The sequence below is a fragment of the Schistocerca cancellata genome, chromosome 9 (genome assembly GCF_023864275.1).
Source record: "Schistocerca cancellata isolate TAMUIC-IGC-003103 chromosome 9, iqSchCanc2.1, whole genome shotgun sequence".
NCBI lineage: Eukaryota > Metazoa > Arthropoda > Insecta > Orthoptera > Acrididae > Schistocerca > Schistocerca cancellata.
The window spans coordinates 254010181-254035760 of NC_064634.1; the positions used below are offsets into that span (position 1 = coordinate 254010181).

Here is a 25580-nt window from a genome sequence, read left to right on the forward strand (position 1 = left end):
GAAAATCTCATTCTGGAAACATCCCCCAGGCTGTGGCTAAGCCATGTCTCCGCAATATCCTTTCCTTCAGGAGTGCTAGTTCTGCAACGTTCGCAGGAGAGCTTCTGTAAAGTTTGGAAGGCAGGAGACGAGGTACTGGCAGAAGTAAAGCGGTGAGTACCGGCCGTGAGTCGTGCTTCGGTAGCTCAGTTGGTAGAGCACTTGCCCACGAAAGGCAAAGGTCCCGAGTTCGAGTCTCGGTCGGGCACACAGTTTTAATCTGCCAGGAAGTTTCATCCTTTTTATGGTTTAAAAGTCGGTATTACGAAGTTTTTTAACAGGGTCGGAAATTGAACTTTTTTATACGTCATGTGGTACGTCACTATGCTGCCAACATTTACTGACAGCCGGCCGGGGTGGCCGAGCGGTTCTAGGCGCTACAGTCTGGAACCGCGCGACCGCTACGATCGCAGGTTCCAATCCTGCCTCGGGCATGGATGTGTGTGATGTCCTTAGGTTAGTTAGGTTTAACTAGTTCTAAGTTCTAAGGGACTGATGACCTCAGCAGTTGAGTCCCATAGTGCTCAGAGCCATTTGAACCATTTTTGAACCTTGTCAGAGGGATTTTTTTACTCGGAGAGTACGCCATAGGCCTACTGCTGACACGTACAAGTTAAAACTGTGTACCAGGCCGCAACCTGACAAACAATCTAGTACCAGTTGCAGGTTGCCTACGTAACGGTTTCCAGGAACAACAAAAATTTTATTTTGAATATTTCACGTGATTATCCACTTATTATTAAAACTTTTAATGTGCTGTCATAATCTAATCATTAACAGGTATAACGTTAAGTCAAAAGTTTAACGCAATAACACAAATATTACAGTTAAAAACTGGGTGTTTGTCTTAAGGCAACGTAACTGACGGCGCTCAAATACTCCGAGTTTATTCATATGGTATTTGAAAATGGGAGCACTTAATGACTTCCGATAAACTTAACACACAATTTCAAAGGTTAACGAAACTTTTTCTCGCTGACGCACTCCACAAAAACGATGAAAGGAAAAAATTGTATCACTTAGCTACCACATTTTCGCAATTTGTGCAGTCAAACTTCAGCATTAAGTGTGAAATTTTAATGTATTACTTATTCACTACCAAATCTACTCGTAACAGTCTGCGGACGGTATCAAGATATACCAATGAAAGTTCCTGCAAAATTATATAATTGTACGACACATAGTTCAGCAGATGTGATGTCATAAACACTGGCTGGTTGGTTTTGGAGGAGGGGACCAAACAGTGAGATCATCGGTCCCATCGGATTAGGGGAGGATGGGAAAGAAAGTCGGCACGGGAAGAAAGTCGCCCGTGCCCTTTCAAAGGAACCATCCCGGCGTTTGCCTGAAGCAGTTTACGGAAATCACAGAAAACTTAAATCAGGATAGCCGGACACGAGTTTGAACCCTCGTTCTCCCGAACGTGAGTCCAGTGTGCTAACCACTGCACCACCTCGCTCAGTCATAAACACTAGCTTTTGCCTCAGAGTGCAAATTACCAAGGCAATATTCATCCCAGTATTTCATAATGACATCAGTTAGTGAGACCTCTAACAAACTTTAAACATAATTTCAAACCATTCCTAAACTCCGCTGCAGAGTGAAAATCTCATACTGAACCATCCCCCATTCTGTGGTTAAGCCATGTCTCCGCAATATCCATTCTTCCAGAAGTGCTAGTTCTGCAAGGTTTGTAGAAGAGCTTCTATGAAGTTTGGAAGGTAGGAGACGAGGTACTGGCAGAATTGAAGCTGTGAAGGCAGACCCATGAGTAGCTGACCCATGGGTAGCTCAGTTGGTAGAGCACTTGCCTGTGAAAGGTAAAGGTCCCGAGTTCAAGTCTCAGTCTGACACACAGTTTTAATCTACCAAGATGTTTCAAGTTTCATTCCTAAACTTTTCCTCACTTACATGCTCAAATACGTAACTCATGAGCTGATTCGTAAAGCAATCAGATGTTTTAGACATGGAAATTCATTCTTTAAAGAATTAGAGATGTACTGGTACCTATGTACCCTACCATTCCCTACCGTTCACAACTGCAGTTCACCGTAGGCTTCCCCTCACACTCTTACAAAGTCCCATTAGGGTTTCATGATTCTGCAGGACTAGCATTTACAGGAAAACATAGGGCTACATGGTGGGAAATTTTTACAGTCTCAGTGTGAGGAAAGAAAATTGAAGACTTGTTAAATAATGATCAGTTTGGCTTTAACCAAAGGTACCTGAGAGGCAGTTCTCACATTGCACTTGATAATGGAAGCAGGGCTTAAGAAAAATCATGACACCATCAGATTTGTTGACCTACAAAAATTGTTTGACAATGTAAAATGATGTAAGATGTTCGATATTCTCAGGAAAAGAAGTGTAAGCTACAAGCGAAATTTGGATAGTACGGTACTGAATATGTACAAGAAATTAAAGTAACAGATGGGACTGGAAGACCAAGAACAAAGTGGATTAGAAATGGTATAAGAGATAAATGTATTCTGTCACCCTTGAGACATGTGTTCAGCCACCCTTACTGTTCAAACTATAGGCATATATTGAAGAAGCAATGTTAGTAATAAAAGGAAGTGTCTGGAAAAAGTTGAAATTCATGGTGAAAGGATGTCATTGATAACATTTGCTGATGACATTGGTATACTCAGTGTACACCAAGAACGTTGCAGGAAATACTGAATGAAATGAACAATCTAATGAGCATACATTGCAGATTGTGAGTAGATCAAAGACAAACAAAAGTAATTACGAGTTACATTAAACAGATTACTGGTACACTTAAGATCAAAATGGGGACTATGAAGCAGATGAAGTGAAATAATTTTGCTTCTATTATCTTGGGAGCAAAATTACATGTGGCAGTCAAACCAAGGTGGGCATTCCTAGGCAAAAGAAGGCTACTGGTACCAAACATTGACATTAACCCTGAAATTTCTGAGAATGTATTGTGGAGTGCAGCACTGTATGGATGTGAATCATGGACTGTGGAAAAATTGGAGAAAGAGAGAACTGAATTGTTTGAAATATGATGCCACAGAAGGATGTCGAAAACAAAGTTAACTGATAGCATAAGAAATGAAGAGGTTCTTCTCAGAACTGATGACAAGAAGAACAAACACTGACAAGAAGAAGGGACAGGCTGATAGAACTAGTGTTGAGACATCAAGTCATCACTTCAAGGTACCTATGGGAGGAGAGGATAAAAAATATACAGGAAGAAAGAGGTTTGAATGTATCCAACAGATAATTGAGGATGTTAGGTGCAATTGCTACTCTGATGTGGAGAGGTGGGCACAGGAGAGGAATGTGTGGTGGGCTGCATCATAAATCAGTCAGCAGACTCACACACACACACACAAAGAAGTGATATCTGCATATGTTTATTTTTAGTAATTAGTAAGTATTGTCCAATATAGCAGAGATGATGAGTTACAGATAGGCACAACAGAAAGACTGTTCCAAATAAAACTTTCAGCCCATAAGACTTTTGTCAAAAATAGGTAACTCACACACACACACACACACACACACACACACACGTGCGTGCATGCGTGCACACACACTCATGCAAATGCCTCTCACACACACATGACTACAGGCAACTGTAGCCACACTACCAGCAGCAGCACCAGTGCATGATGGGAGTGGGGACTGGATGGGCTAAGGAAGAGGCTGGAGTGGGGAGGGTTAGGCCTAGTAGGGGTGGCTCAAATAGCTCTGAGCACTATGGGACTTAACATCTGAGGTAATCAGCCCTAGTAGGGGTGGCAGAGAGTGCAGTGCTGCTAGGGAGTGCACAGGGACGAGGTGGAGAGGGTAGAGCAGCTTTGTGCAGTCTCTAGATGGAGAGCAGGGGAGAGGTTGGGAGAGCAGGTAGCGGAAAAGGAGAGAAATAAAAAGACTGGGGGTGGTGCTGGAATGATGGCTGTATAGTCTGCAATTGGAACAGAGAGGCTGGATATGTGAGGACAATATTATCAAAGGCTGAGACCAGGAGGGTTAGGGGAATGTAGGATATATTGTAGGGAAGTTCCCACCTGCGCGGTTTGGAAAAGCTCGCATTTGTGGGAAGGATCCATAAGGCACAGGCTGTGAGGCAGTGACTGAAATGAAGGATGTCATGTTTGGAACTGTGCACAGCAACTGAGTGGTCCACTTGTTTCTTGACCACAGTTTGTCAGTGGCCATTCATGAAGACAGACAACTTGTTGGTTGTCATGACCACATTGAATGCAGCACAGTGGTTGCAGCTTAGCTTGTAGATCACATAACTGGTTTCACAGGTAGCCCTGCCTTTGATGGGATAGGTGACGTTTATGATTGGAATGGAATGGGTGGTAGTGGGAGGATGTATGGGACAGGTCTTGCATCTACATCTATTCATCTACATCTACATCTACATTTATACTCTGCAAGCCACCCAACAGTGTGTGGTGGAGGGCACTTTATGTGCCACTGTCAGTTCCTCCCTTTTCTGTTCCAGTCGCAAATGGTTCGCGGGAAGAACGACTACCGGAAAGCCTCCGTGTGCACTCGAATCTCTCTAATTTTACATTCGTGATCTCCTTGGGAGGTATAAGTAGGGGGAAGCAATATATTCGATACCTCATCCAGAAATGAACCCTCTCGAAACCTGGACAGTAAGCTACACCGCGATGCAGAGTGCCTCTCTTGCAGAGTCTGCCACTTGAGTTTGCTAAACATCTCCGTAACACTATCACGCTTACCAAATAACCCTGTGATGAAATGCACCACTCTTCTTTGGATCTTCTCTATCTTCTCTGTCAACCCAATCTGGTACGGATCCCACACTGATGAGCAATACTCAAGTATAGGTCAAATGAGTGTTTTGTAAGCCACCTCCTCTGTTGATGGACTACATTTTCTAAGGACTCTCCCAATGAATCTCAACCTGGTACCCACCTTACCAACAATTAATTTTATATGATCATTCCCCTTTAAATCGTTACACACACATACTCCGAGATATTTTACAGAAGTAACTGCTACCAGTGTTTGTTCTGCTATCATATAATCATACAATAAAGGATCCTTCTTTCTATGTATTCGCAATACATTACATTTGTCTATGTTAAGGGTCAGTTGCCACTTCCTGCACCAAGTGCCTATCCGCTGCAGATCTTCCTGCATTTCGCTACAATTTTCTAATGCTGCAATTCCTCTGTGTACTACAGCATCATCCGCGAAAAGCCGGAGGAACTTCCGATACTATCTACTAGGTCATTTATATCTATTGTGAAAAGCAATGGCCCCATAACACTCCCCTGTGGCACGCCAGGAGTTACTTTAACGTCTGTAGACGTCTCTCCATTGAGAACAACATGCTGTGTTCTGTTTGCTAAAAACTCGTCAATCCAGCCACACAGCTGGTCTGATATTCTATAGGCTCTTACTTTGTTTATCAGGCGACAATGTGGAACTGTATCGAACACCTTCCAGAAGTCAAGGAAAATAGCATCTACCTGGGAGCCTGTATCTAATATTTTCTGGGTCTCATGAACCAATAAAGTGAGTTGGGTCTCACACGATTGCTGTTTCCGGAATCCATGTTGATTCCTACAGAGTAGATTCTGGGTTTCCAGAAACGACATGATACGTGAGCAAAAAACATGTTCTAAAATTCTACAACAGATTGATGTCAGAGGTATAGGTCTATAGTTTTGCGCATCTTCTCAAGGACCCTTCTTGAAGACTGGGACTACCTGTGCTCTTTTCCAATCATTTGGAACCTTCCGTTCTTCTGCCCCTCTACCTATATTACAGGGGTATGAGCCATCAGATAAGTGGTTGTTACATGCCATCCAGGATTTCCCATTGTTTGTAAGTATTGTCCAAACACTTCAGTGTGGCAGTTTCAGGTGGAAGTGTTTTAAACTATGACTGTGTAAGATACTGATAGATGTTGAGCCTGCAGTACCTTGTTTATGGCACTACTAACCGCCAAAAACAATTGCCTGTTGTCTGTTAGATCACTGATTGCTTCTCTGCTTTTGAAACTAGTGAAGAGGCAACTCCAGGTTCATTATGAGATCTGAGTACAACTCCTTCCAAAAAGAAAGGGCAATAACTATCACTGTGTATCATTTATGCTTTCCCAGAAGCACAAACGATGGTTGTAGGCTGCCAGTCTTTTGAGAGGGAGGTGGAGCTTGTACTCTGCACCTTTCCTCTCCCCACAGTAGTCTAAATTCTCATTTTTTAAATGCTCATTGCCAACTCCTATGTTAAAAGTGTCTACACTATGATTCAGTCCCAATGAATTTACCATAGTACCAGTATGCAGGGTTACAAGTCCACCATTTCATTTTGTATCTGAGGTGATACCAAAATTTAGATAACAAACAAAAATTTCCAACACAAATAAAAATGTGTCTGAATCACACCAGTATGGCTACCGTCAGTGTTGGTACCATACAATTGTTTAAATAAAAATGAAGATCTGTCTCAAGTAACACACAGAATGTGTTAGCTTCTCTGTTGCTGTCATAGAAATCACTGCCTTTCTTCATCTGAGGCCACTTCTTTTGAAATTGTGGCTTGTGATGTCTTTGTTAGGATGCCAACTGAGCCATATGTCATAACTACAACCTGTGGTTTTGCTTGACTTACATTTATATAACTTTGAGCCAGTGCAAATAAGAGATGAACCTGACTTTCAATAAAAGTTAGTCATAATTTCTGAAAGTAAAACCAAAAGTGAAAACTTGTGTTATGCAATGCAACCTTATGGAAGAAATATGTGGTTAGTTAAATGACAAGCATAAAAAGACTCAGTAATTTTAAGTAATTTTATGCTATAGCTAACAGTGTTTGTTATGTTAGATGAGAACCAACTATTATTATTGAAAATTTAAATTATTATGAAAAAATAGCGTTTTTTCTCAAGCAAAGCTATATTTGTGAATTGAGAGCTTGCAGGTGGTCTTTATATAAAAATAGCAGAGGATTCAATAACACTGTATCACAAGTATTGTCACTCATAAAGAACTTTTTTATTGTAACCCCACTGTATAATTAGACTCCATCTATCAGATTTGGCAGAGAATGGGGAGAAGAAAGTGATGCGATGAAATATTGAGGTATATTGTGTGAAGCTTGTTCTGGTGGTTCAGTTGGTAGCACGCTGCCTGTGAAAGGCAGGTTTGATTCCCAGTGTGGCAAACAGCTTTGGCTTGACACATGTTTATGTTTTGTTTTGTTTGTTAGGTAGACTATTATTTTGCTCCTGGGAGAGTATGTGCTATATTGGTGTGCAAGATGCAAGAAAAAACCTGAAATAAGGTCAGAGCATGATAAGGGACATTGCTTTGAGTAAAATCTGCCAGAGAACCATAGGCTGAAAATGCACTATTATGGAGCTTTGGTCAAAAAACAGTAACAATCAGCAATAAGTGTGTGGATGACAATACCCCATAAAGAGATTTTCGCAAGAGGTTTTGAGGCTAATCTGACCATTAGAAACCAGCAGTTGACTTATTAAGCATAATAACTATTATTTGGGTGCAGTTAGCTTAAATTTACACACTCCTGTATGTGCAGGCTGATTTTTTTGTCAGTTCATGGCTGTATTTCCAATAATTATGTATTTTTGATTTATGGTTATTAGTCAAATTTTAACTGTAATTTTTTTATTATGCAAGTATGACTTGTGTGACCTGTCACTTGATTTCACATGCCCTACCCTGCTCTTCCATTATTATGATTTTTATTCAGCTCATACATACCAAACTAAAACTTGGTCTCAGATCAGGAGCTGAATACAGACACAAGTGTTCCATGGGCAGCACTCTACCAGTTCAGCCAGACAAAAATGCCTCAAAGTCTGATTCAAGGTTTCAGCTTCCACTAGCTCTTCTCCAATCCTTCCAGATTCCACATATTCACTCTCCAATAATTCTACAGGACAAGCAACTACAAGAGAATAGCTGTAGTCTGTCTTAGTACAGACTCATGATTGTAATTAAGATTAAGCAGAGCATACACCACGTTCAGAGTTTCATTCAAATAATGGTCTCAGAATTGTAGTTTACAAAGAATTCATTTATAAATCAATGCAATGTATGTTATGAAGTAAATAGGTAGTCAGTAATATTACAGAAGCTATGATAACTCTGTGTATCAGCTATGGTGTATTCTGCAAGTGGTCCATATATGGTACTAACTTTGTCATCATATACCATTATGTGTATTTATGGTGTTGGGAGTCAGAAGAAGAGATTTACTGCCTAAAAGCTAACCTGAGACAGTGTAACATCATTACTGGCAACTAGGAACCATATATACTTGTTCACTAACCTTGAGAAGAACCATTAACCTATTGGTAAGTAACACTTCCTAGAATAGGGTCATGTTGCTGTGGAAATGTGCACAAAATGAAAGATAAGGTTAGATGTAGGAACCACCACAGAACCTACAACGATATTATTTCATATCAATTTGTACACTGAAAACAGTAACTTCATGAGATCATTGGTCATATTAAAGATCTGAACAATTGCAATAAACTATTTTATGAAGCAATATTGAATCAACAAATAAACACTGACTGTGGTGTCAATAATGTATCCCTGAGACACATAACTATAGAAAATACTTGAATGATGCTGTCATTACCATATGGAGCACACCATAATGGCACTACAAGCATTAGGACATGGGACAGACACTAAATTCCTGTACAAAAATGGAGTCAAGTATGACAGTGGGACAGACTGTGAGGCCTAGTCATGGACTAGATTGGCTCAAGTTTGGGACTTCTATAAATTGGCAGTGGGAATGTCTGTTTTGACATCAGAGTTAACAGTAAGTATAGAAGCACTGGAGTATCCATTAAACTGCACAGATGGCAATTCATGATGATGCAGTCCCATTCTTGAGCAGTGTGAAATAAAGCACTGTGTGCTTGCCTGTGTAACCAAAGACCCATCCATTTACATCCTGCTGGAATGTCCAATGCTTGTGACCTTTGTGGCACAAGGGGACAAGAGGAAAAGGACACCCCCATCTATAAGCCAACACTCCAACCTATGAATCAACATGATATGCAATGGACTTCACCATTCTGAATGCAATGGCTGCAGCTTTTCAAAGAAAACTGAGAGAAGGTGCCCACAGCTCACTAATGCATCCAAGAGCAGGAGAAAACACCTCTGAGGAATGCAGTAGTGTAGCTCTTAGGAACAGAAGAGTAACAAAGAGTTAAAAAGAAAACAGAAAAGTAGCTGCATTAAACTTGAATTTAAATCCAAAGTCAGATGTGAAAGGAATATTGAGTACTTAAGCCACTAAAATGTTAATGAAAACAAGCTGAGTTGTTCAACAGCAGTCCGAAAGTGAATTACTCTGGTACACTGTCAACTTAATTTTGACTCTATGTGATACCTGAAGTGAGTAAAAATAAAAGACTAGATGTAAACTATCATCATCATGAAGAGCCTCACTTTACAAAACTGATATTCATCATTACCTACCATCAGTATGTGCTCAACATAACTAATTATTAATTTCAGTGGCCTACAGGTGATCATTTCCACAAAACATTTGAGTACTTTTTGAGTATAGTTATCAAGATTTTACATATGCAGCATTAGGTCTCTTCTTGCACATTAATTTTCCATAATATAATTTGAGTTTTTATTAGTCTTAAGTGTTTAACACATTTGTTTAGTTCTGATTATTCACGTGCATTCTGACTACTATACCTGGGTGTATTGTTGCAGTTAGTTAATTCCCCAATTTTGTGAACTTTTATTACTACTGATCTGTTGACGAGTGTATAGGGAGACATAACAGCACTACCCTGCAATAAACTTATACAACAATACAGAAGCTTCAGCCAAAGAGGTCAATGATCATTACCTATAATAAAGACTGAAACTCTGATTACATATAAACTATTATGTTATAGTTTCTAATGGATTTTATGACATGTTTGGCACTTTTCGTATTTTACTTGCAGGGCAAAGACTCTGCAAAGCCCATCGACATTGAAGTGAAGTACAAAGAACAGAAGCTGTCTGCACCAGACAGCAAGCAGGCCTATCTGAAAGCCACTGTCCAACAGTTCCCCAAGAAGTACAGGCCCGACCTGCACAAAGCTGAGGGTGGTGCCAAGAAGAACCTTAGTCCAAAACCAGCAGCGCCAGAGCAGGTTAGTATGAAAAGATATAGGTCTACATATATCCTTCTCTATCTTACTCCCATCTTTTTCCATATTCCTGTGTTTATATGTCAACTATTAAAATCTTGTACTAAGAAATGTATTGGAACATTCAGTGGCCTTGGATATATCAGAATATATCCTTTTTCTATGTACAATTTTTATTCTTCATTCATCATATACAGATGATTCCATCATGACTGACAACCTTCAGATGTGCAGAGCAAGCCATACATTAACAAAAGAGAAGCAGCTCTCAGCAAATTTATCTGTATGCTACATTAACAGTAAACCATGACTGGTGATTATACAGATAAATGTAACATAGTAAATTACCAGGAAGGAAACTACTTTGGAAAATATTCATCTTCCTTATTAGCTATATAAAAGAGCTCCTGTTTATCATCCACTGGTAGCTTAATATTCACTTGGATATATTAATATTTTTTCAAATAAAATGGTTATCTACATCTTTAACAATAATTATGCAATTTTACAATAAACATTTTCTAATTACCACATATTTAACCAGAATGTTCACTCTGTTAATTGAAATATCAGATAATCTGTAGGAGTGGTAATGGGAATTTTTTTAAATTTTCTTTTGAATTTGTAGGACTTTCAATTTATCTCTTGACATTGGATGGGTGGTTGTCATAGACCTCAGCAGCAGAGTAGATTTTTCCACAAATTATTATCTCTAGATTTACACAGGGACAAAACAAGGTAAACTGAGGTTCTTGTTTACTTAGTTATATTTTTCCTCTGCATATAACAGTATCCTCCTGAAAGCCATGTGAGCTCATGTATGCAATAAATTTTCATTCAAAATTTTCCTGCAAGGAAATAGCTCTTAGCAGAAAACATGGCTACTTGTTTTTAATAATCAGTGGCAGAGATTTTCACCTTCATGTTGCAGGTAATTTATATTAATATAGAACTTGCAAAATATAGTATATGTTTGTTTCTTGTAATTATGTGCTCACATTTTAAGTGAGACATTACAACGGATGTACATTATGTGCAGGGATTAAAAGGATAGCTGAACCAGGTAAATATTGAAGATAGACAATGGTGTGGGAACAAGATGCTGACCAGTGAAGTGCATTGTTTGTTCTTTGGACGAGTAGTTGATTCTTCTGGTTTGATGTTTATTCTTTGTTTTTCGTTTTTTTATTTGGAGCTGTACTTCCAACGTTATTCCAAGTAAAATAAATCTCTCTAAGTATATGTGGGTTTGATTTCTAACCTACTTGGTGACCCAAAAAACAAGACTGGTTTAAGTTGCAACAGTATTTTTTTGGATTACATCCGCTAAACATGGAAGGTGCAAGTAATTTTTTACAAACCATTGGTGCCAAAATCCTGCAGCTTCAACATGAGATTGAAGTTTTAGAACAGTTGATACTGAGAAACAACAGCAAGATGGACATGACAAGATCACAAACTCCAGTGATAACTGCAGCATCATGAGCTCACACAGGCATTGAAAATTTTCTGCACGCAGTTTCATTCATGCCTTTGCCTGGATAAACTCTGCCCATGCAAGAATATCGGCAGAGTGTCACATGCATTAACTTTTCCCTTCAAACGCAAGCTGTGGAAATAGAGGTACTGAAACAAGTACGTTCATCTCTTTGTCCTGGACATCCTTCTCTTTTAATGGGAGACTTCACAGATTTCCATAGCTGCTCAATGTTCAGGAAGATATGTAGCATTTTCTCTAATGTTACATTTATTTAAGCAACAAGCTCAGTGAGCGTTTCACAAAGCATGGTCTGCACAGAAGCAACTATGGTAAACGAATTCTGTGCAAATAAATACTAGAAAAAAATCAGCAGCACACAAAAATAGGTACATAGACCTATACTAGTGTCAATGAGGGAAGAAATAGCAGACACATACTGTATCCAGTAGTGGACTCAAAACAGTCACAAGATGGAAGAACAGAAGAGAATACATCACTCTGCCCTCTAAAGTAAGGAAAGCAGTGTCATCAACAGCAGAAGAAGTTGTGACGTAACCTGCAGAAGAAGAAGCTGTGGCATAGGTCCTGCAGGCAAGATATGGGAGAGGAGTAAGAACACAGAAGCAAAAGCAGTTCAAGGAGCAGGATATTTTGTGCCAGCAGGTAAAAAGAAAGATACCATAGAAAATCGACATTAACATAAACATTTCTAATGTAAGAATCTTGCAGCAGAATGTACAGTATGCATTCAGTAAATTAGATCAGATAGAAAAGGTATGGCCAAACTTTCAGGAAACATTCCTCACACACAAAGAAAGAATATATGTTATGTGGACATGTGTCCAGAAACGCTTACTTTCCATGTTAGAGCTCATTTTATTACTTCTCTTCAAATCACATTAATCATGGAATGGAAGCACACAGCAACAGAACATACCAACGTGACTTCAAACACTTTGTTACAGGAAATGTTCAAAATGTTCTCCATTAGCGAGGATACATGCATCCATCTTCCATCGTATGGAATCCCTGATGCGCTGATGCAGCCCTTGAGAATGGCGTATTGTATCACAGCAGTCCACAATATGAGCACGAAGATTCTCTACATTTGGTACCGGGGTTGCGTAGACAAGAGCTTTCGAATGCCCCCATACATGAAAGTCAAGAGGGTTGAGGTCAGGAGAGCGTGGATGCCATGGAATTGGTCCGCCTCTACCAATCCATCAGTCACCGAATCTGTTGTTGAGAAGCTTCGACTGAAATGTGCAGGAGCTCCATCATGCATGAACCACATGTTGTGGCGTACTTGTGAAGGCACATGTTCTAGCAGCACACTTAGAGTATCCCGTATGAAATCATGATAACGTGCTCCATTGAGCATAGGTGGAAGAATGTGGGGCCCAATAAAGACATCACCAACAATGCCTGCCCAAACGTTCACAGAAAACCTGTGTTGATGACGTGATTGCACAATTGCGTGTGGATTCTTGTCAGCCCACACATGTTGATTGTGAAAATTTACAATTTGATCACGTTGGAATGAAGCCTCATCCATAAAGAGAACATTTGCACTGAAATGAGGATTGACATATTGTTGGATGAACCATTCGCAGAAGTGTACCCGTGGAGGCCAATCAGCTGCTGATAGTGCCTGCACACGCTGTACATGGTACGGAAACAACTGGTTCTCCCGTAGCACTCTCCATACAGTGGCATGGTCAGCATTACCTTGTACAGCAGCAACTTCTCTGACGCTGACATTAGGGTTATTGACAACTGCCCGTAGAATTGCCTCGTCCATTGCAGGTGTCCTCGTCGTTCTAGGTCTGCCCCAGTCGCGAGTCATAGGGTGGAATATTTCGTGCTCCCTAAGACGCCGATCAATTGCTTTGAACGTCTTCCTGTCGGGACACCTTCATTCTGGAAATCTGTCTCGATAAAAATGTACCACGCCACAGCTATTGCCCTGTGCTAATCCATACATCAAATGGGCATCTGCCAACTCCGCATTTGTAAACATTGCACTGACTGCAAAACCGCGTTTGTGATGAACACTAACCTGTTGATGCTACGTACTGATGTGCTTGATGCTAGTACTGTAGAGCAATGAGTCGCATGTCAACACAAGCACTGAAGTCAACATTATCTTTCTTCAATTGGGCCAACTGGCAGTGAATCGAGGAAGTACAGTACATACTGATGAAACTAAAATGAGCTCTAACATGGAAATTAAGCGTTTCCGGACACATGTCCACATAACATCTTCTCTTTATTTGTGTGTCAGGAATGTTTCCTGAAAGTTTGGCCGTACCTTTTTGTAACACCCTGTATTTATTATGTCAGAACATGCCTTAGCCTGGGTAAACTCTGCCCGTGCAAGAATATTGGCAGAGTGTCACATGCATTAACTTTTCCCTTCAAAAGCAAGTTGTGGAAGTAGAGGTACTGAAACAAGTACAGTTCATCTCTTGGTCCTGGACATCCTTCTCTTTTAATGGAAGACTTCACAGATTTCCATAGCTGCTTGATGTTCTGCATGTGCGCTCTGGGGTCATCCAAAGACATGAACTCTACAGAGTGATTGACGAACTTGTGGTTGAATCCTTCAGCTTTCAGAATCTTGTACGACTGAAACCCATCTGTAATGACTTTAGTACCAGGCCATAAGAAGTGCTTCATCAGACCCACTAAAGTGACCTTGTCTCTGGACAATACTCTCACAACGAAAAACTTGTGGGATGATCACAAATAATTGATCATAATGCCTGCCACAAGAGTTGCATGATTGATTTACAATCGCATGTTTGATATGTATCAGATAAATGGATTTCTAAAAGAATTAGCGGCACTCATAGATGAGGCTAGCAGGGAATTTCCTTATATTATTGTAGCTGGTGACCTAAATATTAACACACTAAAAGACAACTATTATACAATGAGTTTTCAAGATGTGATTAAAACTTATGGGCTTAATTTAGCAGTAGACAGTCCCATGAGATGCTGTAAAAATACAGAAGCATTAATAGATCAAGTAATCACTAATATACCACAGAACAGGCAGACTGTACAGGTCATATATACAACCAATACAGACCACTATGAGTATTAGTTGAATTAACAACACAGGAAGGCCAGAAAAAGATATTTAAAGAGTTTAGACAAACTAAGCAAACAATCATAGTTAGACTACAAAGGCTCTAATAAAGTATACTTATCAGAAAACTTAGATAAAGGCTGGGAATCATTCTGCAATAATTAGGCCATTACAGAGATGTTGCATGCCCATTAGTATGCATGGAAACAAATGAGAAGCATAATAAAAATTGGGTCGCATTAGAGGTAAAAAGGAAAAGGGAAGATGTGAAAAGCATGTATGAGAATTGTTGGCTAAGGCCAATGCAAGAATATATGGATGCATGTAAGGAAATGAAGAAGTCATACATCAAACTAATAAAAGAAACTAAATTGACATATTTTGAAAACAAGATAGCAACCTCAATAAATATCACTGACACCAAATGGTCTCTCATTAAAACCTTTTCCAACTCTCAAAATATTGCTGCTGCCTTGCTTGTATATATATGAAATACTAATTTTCATGAAACGGAGCATCTTAAAAATGGAAAATCTCTTCAGCCACAACTATGATACACATATGAAACTAGGCAGAAGCCGAACCCACAAATGAACACAGGAAATACAAACTTATGCAAAAGAGGACTGTATCATACTGCAGCTATGTTATATAACCATTTTCCTTCTTACCTAAAATGCGTACCAACATTAAATGCATTCAAAATAAAGTTAAATCAGTTCTTGCTTGACCACTGCTTCTATTCTTTGTCTGAATTTATGGAACATCATAATAAGTAAACCTAAGTTACCAAATTTTACTATTTGTCAGTTCATAATATAGTTTACATTGTGCTTATCCTGTCATGTCACTTAATAACTGCTATTAGCACATGTGCAAGCTATGTAGTACCCCAACTTACATTATTAAATGCATTCTGATTATGCCAACAATGTAGTCAAAATGACTACTGTATTGTAAATTAACTAGGTTTAACACTGTCATATATCACATGTACAAACAAGTAAACAAACATAAATGAAGTGAGGAAAGTTGTAGGAGTGGAAAAAAAACTGCTAAAGTAACACTTGAGGTAAATGAGAGTGAACTCAGAGATACACAAATTGTTAGCAATACTTTAAACAAACATTATGTTGAAGTTCTGGACAAATTAATAAATCAAAATTATACTTCTAAAATAAACACAATAAACAATCCATATGAGACAAAATGCTTGTTCCTGACCCCAACCAATGAATCAAAAATTGAAAAAATAATACATAATCAAAAAGCAAAAAACACTGAGGGACTAGACAGTATACCCAATAAACTAATTAAATGCTGTGTACAGTGGGTAACAAAGCCATTTGCCTGTCTGACGAGCTTATCTATAGAAAAAGGAATATTTCCAACATTCCTGAAAAAGAGTAAAGTAATCCCTATATATAAAGGAGAGTGCAAAAATGACCCAGGAAATTACAGAACTGTAACTGATGTTTTACATCTGTACTCTCTGAAATAATAGAAACCATAATAAAAGACAGAATATTAAATTTTATACAAACATGCAATATTCCCCGCGATGTACAACAGGGGTTGAAAAAGAGCAAATCTACCAAAATAGCAATAGCTGAATTCATAACACTTGTAACTGAAACACTTGATAAACAGAAGAAAGTCTGCAGTATGTTCCTGGACCTGTCTAAAGCATTTGATTGTGTATGCCATGACATCCTATTCAAAAAGCTTCATTGTTATGGTAGAAGAGGAAAGCAGTAGACATCATTAAATAGTTTTTGAAAAATAGAAAGCAGTGTGTAGAAATAAAGCTAAAAGTGAAAAATAATATTACAAGTGTCTTTTCAAATTTTGAAAATGCAAAATATGGGTTTCCTCAAGGATCCATCCGTGGTCCACTACTTTTCATTCTTTATGTCAACGATATGACCAAAACAGTATCTGATAATGTAGTCATGTATGCAGATGACACTTCATTGGTTGTTACTGGTTCTGTAACAGATGACCTGCAAAAGAAGACTTCACTAAATATGTAAAGTGGAAACAATCATTCCAGGGAAAAAAATCGATTAATAAATGGAAACGAAACAATATACATGCAAATACAAGCAAACAAAAAACACACTTTGGACAACATTATTGTCAAGCTTGGAGACCTAGAACTAAAGGAGACAGACAGCTATAAATTTGGACTACACAAGCTACACAGAAGAAAAAAGATATCAACATGGTTGTCAGAACGTCTTTAAACTTGTTACATTGGTCAATAATGTTGCCTCAGTGACTACAGAATCTTATTGTTGCTGGAAGTGTGTCACAGATGAACTGATCTTTAATTTAATTTTTAATGATTAATTTATGGTATTTAAGTGCCAGCCATCATTGCATGTATTTTTAATGATCATTATCATTCACTGGGGCAATAGCTTAAATGTGTACTATGCATGCTTTCATAACTTTTGATGGATTTGTCAGTATAGTATTTATTTCTGTAAGTATAATGGCCAATCTTCTGGGGCCAAAATTCTGAATCAATTAAGATATTCAAACTGCAAAAGAAGGTAGTCAGAACAATTATGTTCAAAAAACAAAGAGACACTAGTAAACCATTATTTAAGAAACTAAATATTTTGCCCCTCCCATGCCAATACATATTAGAATTATTATTCTTTACCAAAAAAAGTATCAACAAAATTAGCAAAAATATGGACTACCACAATTATGACACAAGATCAAAAACCTCTCTAAGAATACTTCCCCACTCAACAAAACTGTACAGTGATGGTGTCAAGTGCATGGGAATAAAATTATATAATCATCTTCCAACTTTTATACAAGAAATCCAAGAAATAAATAAATTCAAACAGACAGTGAAATCTCTTTTATTAAAAGAATGCTTTTATACCATCCAGGAATATTTGGAATCAAAATTGTCTTAGTGCATGATAAAGTATCAAAGCTGAATGTTGTTAAGTCAGTTTTGTCACATCATGTAACAATTCTCTGTAAAGCTGTAACTTTAAGTAACATAATTTTGTAGGTAATGTAAAATAATCTTTCCTCTGTATTCTTGTTTACTATTTTAGACTCCTGTAAACTGTATATTTGTATTGACTTATCCCATATCAGTTGTACAAGCCATTGTACTGATTTGATCCACGGGACAAATAATAAATAAATAAATAAATAAATAAAAGATTTGATCTGAAAAATACTTGATAATGATACAAGTTCAATTCAGTATTTTCTGGAAGGTATGTGCTGTTTTAAGAATATTCCCATAGGATTTTTAATTAATATTTTCACAATTATTGCTAGTATTAATCTGGAGTTTTCTTTCTAAAATATGATTTATGACTGATTAACTTTCTCTAAGCATAGTGTGCATGCAGAAGGTATATTCTGGAGAGACTGATTTTTTGTTGTTTGCAGGAGCCTGCAGAATCTAGCTATTCTGCTGTTGTTGCGGGTGCAGGCACACAAAACTTGGGTGATGAACACTTGGGTGATGCTGTTCATCTCAGCAGTGGAGGAGATCGAGTTGAATTTCAGATGCATGGTCAAAATGGACCAAACTCCTACAAATTTGGATTTGACACAGGCAATGTGTAAGTAAGCAAAGTTTATTACTCCCTATCAGATCTAAACTTTTTGAATTAGTTGCTATCGAACAGGGAGCACACAACAGGAAATCAGTGACCATAAGGCCTTTACAGCATTACTGAATAATGCTGTAAATAGAAATCCAAAGGAAGATAGCATGAGTTTCTGTTTATCAAGTGCAGCAAGAGACAGGTTTCAGATTACCGGCAAGTCCACACAAAATTTTCATCTCCAGCACTAACAGTGCTGAGCAAAAAATGGTCAAAGTTCAGGAGCATCTTACAATTTTTTTTATACAGATATGTGCCAAGCAAAATTGTGCAGCATGGAAGAGACACATCATGGTTCAACAACCATCTTAAAAAGCTGCTATGAAAGCAAAGAGAGCTTCACTATAAATTTAAATGTAGCAAAAGCCTTAGCAACAAATAAAAACTGAACAAAGTCAAAATTAGCATAAGAAGGGCTGTGCATGAACTGTTAAACAAATTCAAAAGTAAACCTCTATATACTGACTGGACAGAAAATTTGAAGGTTTAGTCTTATATTAAATTGGTAAATGGATGAAAGCCATCTGTCCAGACACTATGTGACCATAATGGCACAGAAACAGAGAATGACACAGAAAAGGCTGAAATACTAACCTCTTTTTCCCCATATGGGGAACACAGTATGTCATTCGGGATAGGAGTCTTCAGACATAAAAGTAACTTCGGGTATGTCCCAAGGGAAAGCGATAGGACCGTTACTTTCACAATATATATGTAAATGACCTAGTAGAGAATGTCAGCAGTTCCATGAAGTTTCTTGTGAATGATGCAGCTATGTATAGAGAAGTTATGATGCTAGAAAACTGTAGTGAAATGCAGGGAGACCTACAGAGGATTGAAACTTGGTGCAAGGAGTGGCAATAGACTCTCAACATAAACAAATGTAACATATTGTGAATACATAGACATAAAGATATGATTACATGATTGCAGAACAATCACTGGAAGCAGTTACTTCCATAAAATATCTAAGAGTTTAAGAACAGAGCTATATTAAGTGGTATGACCTCACAAAATCAATTGCATGTAAGGGAGTTGCCAGACTGAGATTCATTGAAAGGATCCTACTGAAATGTAAACTATCAATGAAGGGAGTAACATTCGGCCAATACTTGAAAACTGCTCATGAAACTGGGATCTGCTCCAGATAGGATTACTGATAGAGGAAATAGAGAAGGTCCATAGAAGAGTAGCATGTTTCGTTAAAGGTTCCTTTTGTAAGCACAAAAGCATCATGGAGATGCTAAATCAGCTACAGAGGCAGACACTGCAAGAGAGGCGTTCTGCATTATGGTATGGTTTACTGTTAAAATTCCAAGAGTGTATGTTTCTAGAAGAGTCAACCAATATATTGCTTCCTCCTATGTACAAGGTGTACTTAAAGTCTGGGAACACTTTCAATTGTTCATTGCACAAGAACCAAACATTGTACAGATATCATACATATGTCATTTTGGAGAGAAACCCTGAAAGATTTTTTTTTTTTTCCCCGCCACAGCATAGTTTGCTAATTTGCTGATAGTCAGCACTAGTCACAAACATGGCAAGTCCAGGTGTGGAGCAAACTTTCTTTGTGTTGGAGTTTGACAAAAACAAGTGTGCTACAGCTGTTCAACAGATGTTTAGAACCAAGCATGGTAAGAAGCCACCAACAATAAAGGCCATTTACCACTAACACCCCATTTTCATGATGAAGTTTGTGGGTTCCTGAACATGGAGCTGCCGCATCGATGGATCAGCCGTGCTACAAAAGAGGCAGCTGTTTCATGAAATGGCCTCCCCAATCACCAGATCTCACTCTGTGTGAATTTTTCTGTGGGGACACATTAAAGATCTGGTGCATGTACCACCTCTATCATATGATGTAGCAGAGCTTCGGCAGAGAATACGGGAAGTGACTGCCACAGTCGATGATGCCATGCTGGGACAGATATGACAAGAATTTGATTATTGTATTGACATATGCTGGGCCACTTATGGTTCGCATATCGAATGTTTGTAAAGAAAAAAAAAAATCAGAGTTTTTCTTCAAAATGCAAAATGTATGACATCTGTACAATGTTTAGTTCTTGTGCAATAAATAATTGAAAGTTTCCGGGACTTTATGTACACGCTGTATATTTCATGTAAAGACCATGAAGATAAAATTAGAGAGGTTCAAGTCTACACAGAGTACAATTGTTCTTCCCAGTAACCATATGTTACTGGAACTGGAGCAGGAGGTAGTGACAATAGTGCACAAAGTACCATCTGGTACACACTGTAAGGTGGCTTGCTGTGTGTAGGCATAGATGTGAATGTAGATGTAGCTCTAACCTAGCTTAGAAAAGCTATGTCAGAGACTCAAAGTCTTGTCTCCAAAGGATTGTTACTTTATTCATGAAGTCTGCACATCAGAAAGATATCAGATACAAAAGTTTTCTGAAAAAATTAAACTTTACTAGCAAATAGAGACTTGACATCAGTTTTACATAGTTGAACATTTGGTCATTTTATATTTAAAGCATGAAACTACAAACAGTGAATAAAGTATTGTGTTTATGTACGTTGCTAACTAGTTATGAATTTTAGTTTCCTGATAAAAGACACTGAAGCTGCTGTTCAATGAATACATTCCTGCAACTTCAAATTTAGGATGTATGCTGTATTCAGTGTACACTTAGATCCAATATAATAATTTATAGTTTGCTTGCAGGCTTTATATAATATTTGTCCCTACTTTGTTTAATGTGTCCTTGTAATCAATTAACTATTTATTATGTTATGACATGAACAGTATGAAAGAGAATTAATTAATGAGTAATTAACCATTCTGTATGCATTTACATTTGTAAAAATTGCAACAGCAAGGTGGAGAAAAGATGGATACATTTGAGTGAAAGTAACTTTTTAACATAGATTAGGTACACTACGAAACTTAAATTATTAGGTTTCCAAAAATGTATAGAATCTCTGATCATGAGAATTCACAATTGGATAAAGTTTCCATATGTGGCAGAAAAAACTTCTAAACAATAAGATGTGGAATCCGAGTGGGTCTGGATATTTTCCATGGGAATCACTCCACACATAGTTTGCATGCAGATCCAGAATACATCAGTACTGGTACCATGAGAAGTGACCAACTGGGTGTGTGATGTCAGGTGAATATGCAGATCAGGGAAGCGAAGTTCTAGACTATTCCTCCTCTGCATACAACAGAGCTTTGTTCTACAGAAATATGGCATATAGAGTTGCTTTAAGGAGAGAAATACTTCAGGCTCTAAAACCTCCCTGCTGTTGGCCACCATTCAAATGCCCCTCAATAAAGAAGATATCATATGCTGTGCCCAATATACTGCCCCAAACTGTCACACTTGGTGCTTGTCCTTAATGCTGCCCAACAGTGGAGGCTGGTCACCATGGCAGTGTCTAACACAAACATAACCATCACAGTGCAACAAGTTGAAGTGGGATTATCCAAAAACAGCACATTTTTCCGCTGAAGATACCAACCATAGCAGTCATATGCCCATTGAACCCTGTGCCATTTGTGGTTTTTTAACAGTAGAAGTTAACACAATGGCACATGTGTTGCTGGTCTAACAGTGTTACAAACCCAATGTTCAATGACCAAACATTCTGTCCCATTTGAACTAAGTCAAATACTGATATTGTGCTACATGATGTTTGCAAGGCATCTTGTCAACTGATTTCATGTTCTCACTCCATTTATCAGGTCTTCCTTACTAACGTTTATGCAACACTGCCCATCTGCCCACACAAGAGAATGCACTGCTAGCCTTGTGTGTGTGCCATTTATTTGCAACTGTACTCACATGTTGCTCATACATTGTTCCCAATATAATCTGACCATTCCAATAAAGTTTTACATTAAACTCCTAAATTGCAATGCAGGCAACTTTTTCCTTTTGGCTCTGATGAATAATTTCAAGGAGTCTAAGTTGTATCATTAAAAATGGACAAAGTGAGGAAACAGTACAAACATCTATTGCTGATTGATATTTGTTGCATTAACACATTTAACACCATGGATAATTAACTTGTTTTAAACTACAGCTCCTTTTCTAGAGAAGTGCATACATTCAAATGCATGATTCTAAAGACACTCAAACACTGTGACTAGGGGTGGCTGTTTTGGTGTTTTGTATCATGTATTTACACTATAAAAAAGAGTGGTAGCTTAGAAGCCCATCTGTCTCTTTTCTTACATTAACAAAGCATCATATATTAATTGGTTGTAGGTTACTTGTTGTTCTATTTGCATTTTAATTTTTTGTTTCTAAGCTGGAATTTCCAGTATTGTAGTTGTAAATTATCTACATTTATTGTAACTAATAAGGTCCTATACATTTAATTAAAATTATATTTTCTTTTAACAATATTATGAAAAGGAAAGTTCCTACTCACTATATAGTAGAGATGCTGAGTTGCAGATAGGTGCAACAAAAAGACTGTCACAAATAAGCTTTGGGCCAGCAAGGCCTTCATTCAAAAAAATAGACAACTCTCTCTCTCTCTCTCTCTCTCTCTCTCTCTCTCTCTTTCTCTCTCACTCTCTCTCACAATTCACACAAATGTGACTGCAGTCTCTGGCAACTGAAGCCACAGACTGCAGTCATATGTGTGTGTGTGTGTGTGTGTGTGTGTGTGTGTGTGTGTGTGTGTGTGTGTGTGCGTGCGTGTGTGTGTGTGTGTGATCTGTTTTTGATGATGGCCTTGCTGGTCAAAAGCATAGTCTTTTTGTTGTGCCTCTCTGTGACTCAGCATCCCTGCTATGTGGTGAGTAGCAACTTTCTTTTTCATAATATTGTTACATTCCAATGTTTGATATTTTCTTTTAAAGTTTTTGATAATTTGAGATTAGTGCAACTAGTAACAAAAATAAAATCAGGTAAGTTTCATAATGGAAGTATCATACATTTCATTTATATTGACTAGTAGAATAATGCAGCAGATGAGGGTGCTAATTACATATCTTCAATATTTTTGCTTTCATAGAGTAAAGTACAACAACTGACAAATCTTATTTTTGCCTTACTTAGGTTTACATACAATGTTTGATGATGAATATTCAACTACTCATTAGATATTCTAAGTACCTAATTCAAAGATCTGCCTCCTCTGTACATTACATATCTTTTGTCTTTGACATTAGAACCTCTTGTAAGACTCTTACATTTACCACAGAAATTGCATCAAAAGTTTAGATATTCATAGGGAAATGTTGAGTACTAAGCACTGACAGTGCTTACCTTTCTAATTAATTCCACCACAAGGAATTTTTTGATCAGCAGAAATTCCTGCTTACTGTATAATTGAAGCTTTCAGTAGCTTATATGGTTCTTGTTGCATGCGGAAAGAGTATTTTGCTACAAATGATAATTTGGTTAAAGGATCAATATATACATAATGTGTCAGTATACTTTACATTGTATGTTTAGGATCCAAAGTATTAAGCAATATCCCAACTGTCTTCATATTATTTGTATAATACATGCTGACATTCTTGATAAAACAATGATTTTCAAAATGATTTCATACAATATTCGCCCTCTTTTTGATAATAGTTTTCTGACCAATACTTGATTTACATGAACATATAGCATAAGGTGGGAGAGGCATTAATTTCACAGTTGTAAGAAAATATTTTGACTACTATCTTGCATTTTTATGTATCACTTTTTGCTTTACACCCCACTGCTTATTTTTGAGATTGTTTAATGGCAGCTTGAAAAATATTGATGTATTTCTGGAAGCAATGCAGTGTTCTTATTTTTTTCTTTTTAAAAACAACAGGCACAACAGACTGATCCGATATGAGGAGCGTGATGCACATGGCAATGTGAAAGGGCATTATGGATTCTATGACAAAAGTGGTAAACTGCATATAGTCAATTACTCTGCTGATCCCCATACAGGGTACCATGCACAGCCTGGAGTTGTTGGATAATATGATCTCATTAACAACAAATACCACAGGAAAACAGTGTGCCAGAAAATTTGGAGTTGTGGTCTGTTACTATACTCAAGCTGACAGTGCTCATAATACCCAGCATAATTGTGAAATATTTATTTCTCAAGTGTTCTGCAAAACCTTGCTGATATTCTCCCCAACAAAACTTATAATCAGTGGTCCATTTAGTATTTTATTGCAAAAGTTTTAAGGCCAGTTGTAATACAGGTTGTGTGATTTAGAACATCCAAGGTTTTTTTTCTGTTATCCAAGTGACATTCCTCCAACAATGAATGGATTTTGCTAAACTGTTACAGTCTCCTTCTGAGTGAACATCCTATATAGATGTTCATATTGGCATTATCATGACTATTTCTCAACATATGTGCACACTGAACATCCCACTAGCAATCATGAAAACGATTATCATACCAATAATCTAATTGCAAATTTGAGAATGAAATAGTCCAGTGCACAAATGCACTATATCAGTGACATTACAAATTGCACACATCTAAGTATGAAATCATCAGTTTTGTCTTCCAGCTGCAAGATTACAGTGTACATTTGAAGAGTGATGTGAAGTTTTTTTTATATTTTTGTATTTTCTTATACATTTTTTATAAATAAGTCTAGTCTCTAACTTGTTATCTTGTTGAGTTTTGTAAACTTTTGTGTAGCATGTTAAAGCATTGTGCAAACATGTCTGATTAAATTATGAAGTTTTTATTTGTTGCAGAGATAACTGTTTTATTGTATCCCCTATCCAAAAATTATCCATCATCTAGACATTAATAGTTCTAATTGTTTTCTTGAGGTTGTATGGAATTCCATTAAAATTCAAATATGCTGAAACAGAGTTCCAAGCAATTTTTACAACTGCAAGAAGTCTCTTATTATGGTGAGAAAAGTGAAATAATATAGGATATGACTTCATAATTCTCATGCTGCATCAAATAATTAAAATACTCAAGGGATACCATGTGAGGAAAATGTTTAGTTGCCCATGTCTTGTGACACACACTAACACCACCTCCTGTAAAAGGAGAACTATGAAGTACCTTTCAAACATTTAGTTATTCTTGACTGAGTTAAATTCCCTGGAAGAGGAATATCAGTATGAGATCTTTACTGTGATGAATGTTGCATCGTACAGAGTTTCTTACAGTGGAAAATAATGGCAGTGTGAA

At 37.7% G+C, this 25580-nt stretch overlaps 1 protein-coding gene across 1 annotated transcript in view; it reads left to right on the top strand.

Annotated features, from left to right (window-relative positions):
- Positions 1 to 25128, top strand: part of LOC126100674 (uncharacterized) — a 99811-nt gene extending 74683 nt beyond the window's left edge. The window contains exons 3-5 of the mRNA XM_049911293.1: positions 10022 to 10213; positions 18214 to 18389; positions 24234 to 25128. Coding sequence (XP_049767250.1) covers positions 10022 to 10213; positions 18214 to 18389; positions 24234 to 24387 — 522 coding nt within the window. The 3' untranslated portion in view covers positions 24388 to 25128. The remainder of the gene's footprint in view (positions 1 to 10021; positions 10214 to 18213; positions 18390 to 24233) is intronic.
- Positions 25129 to 25580: the final 452 nt, after the last annotated feature.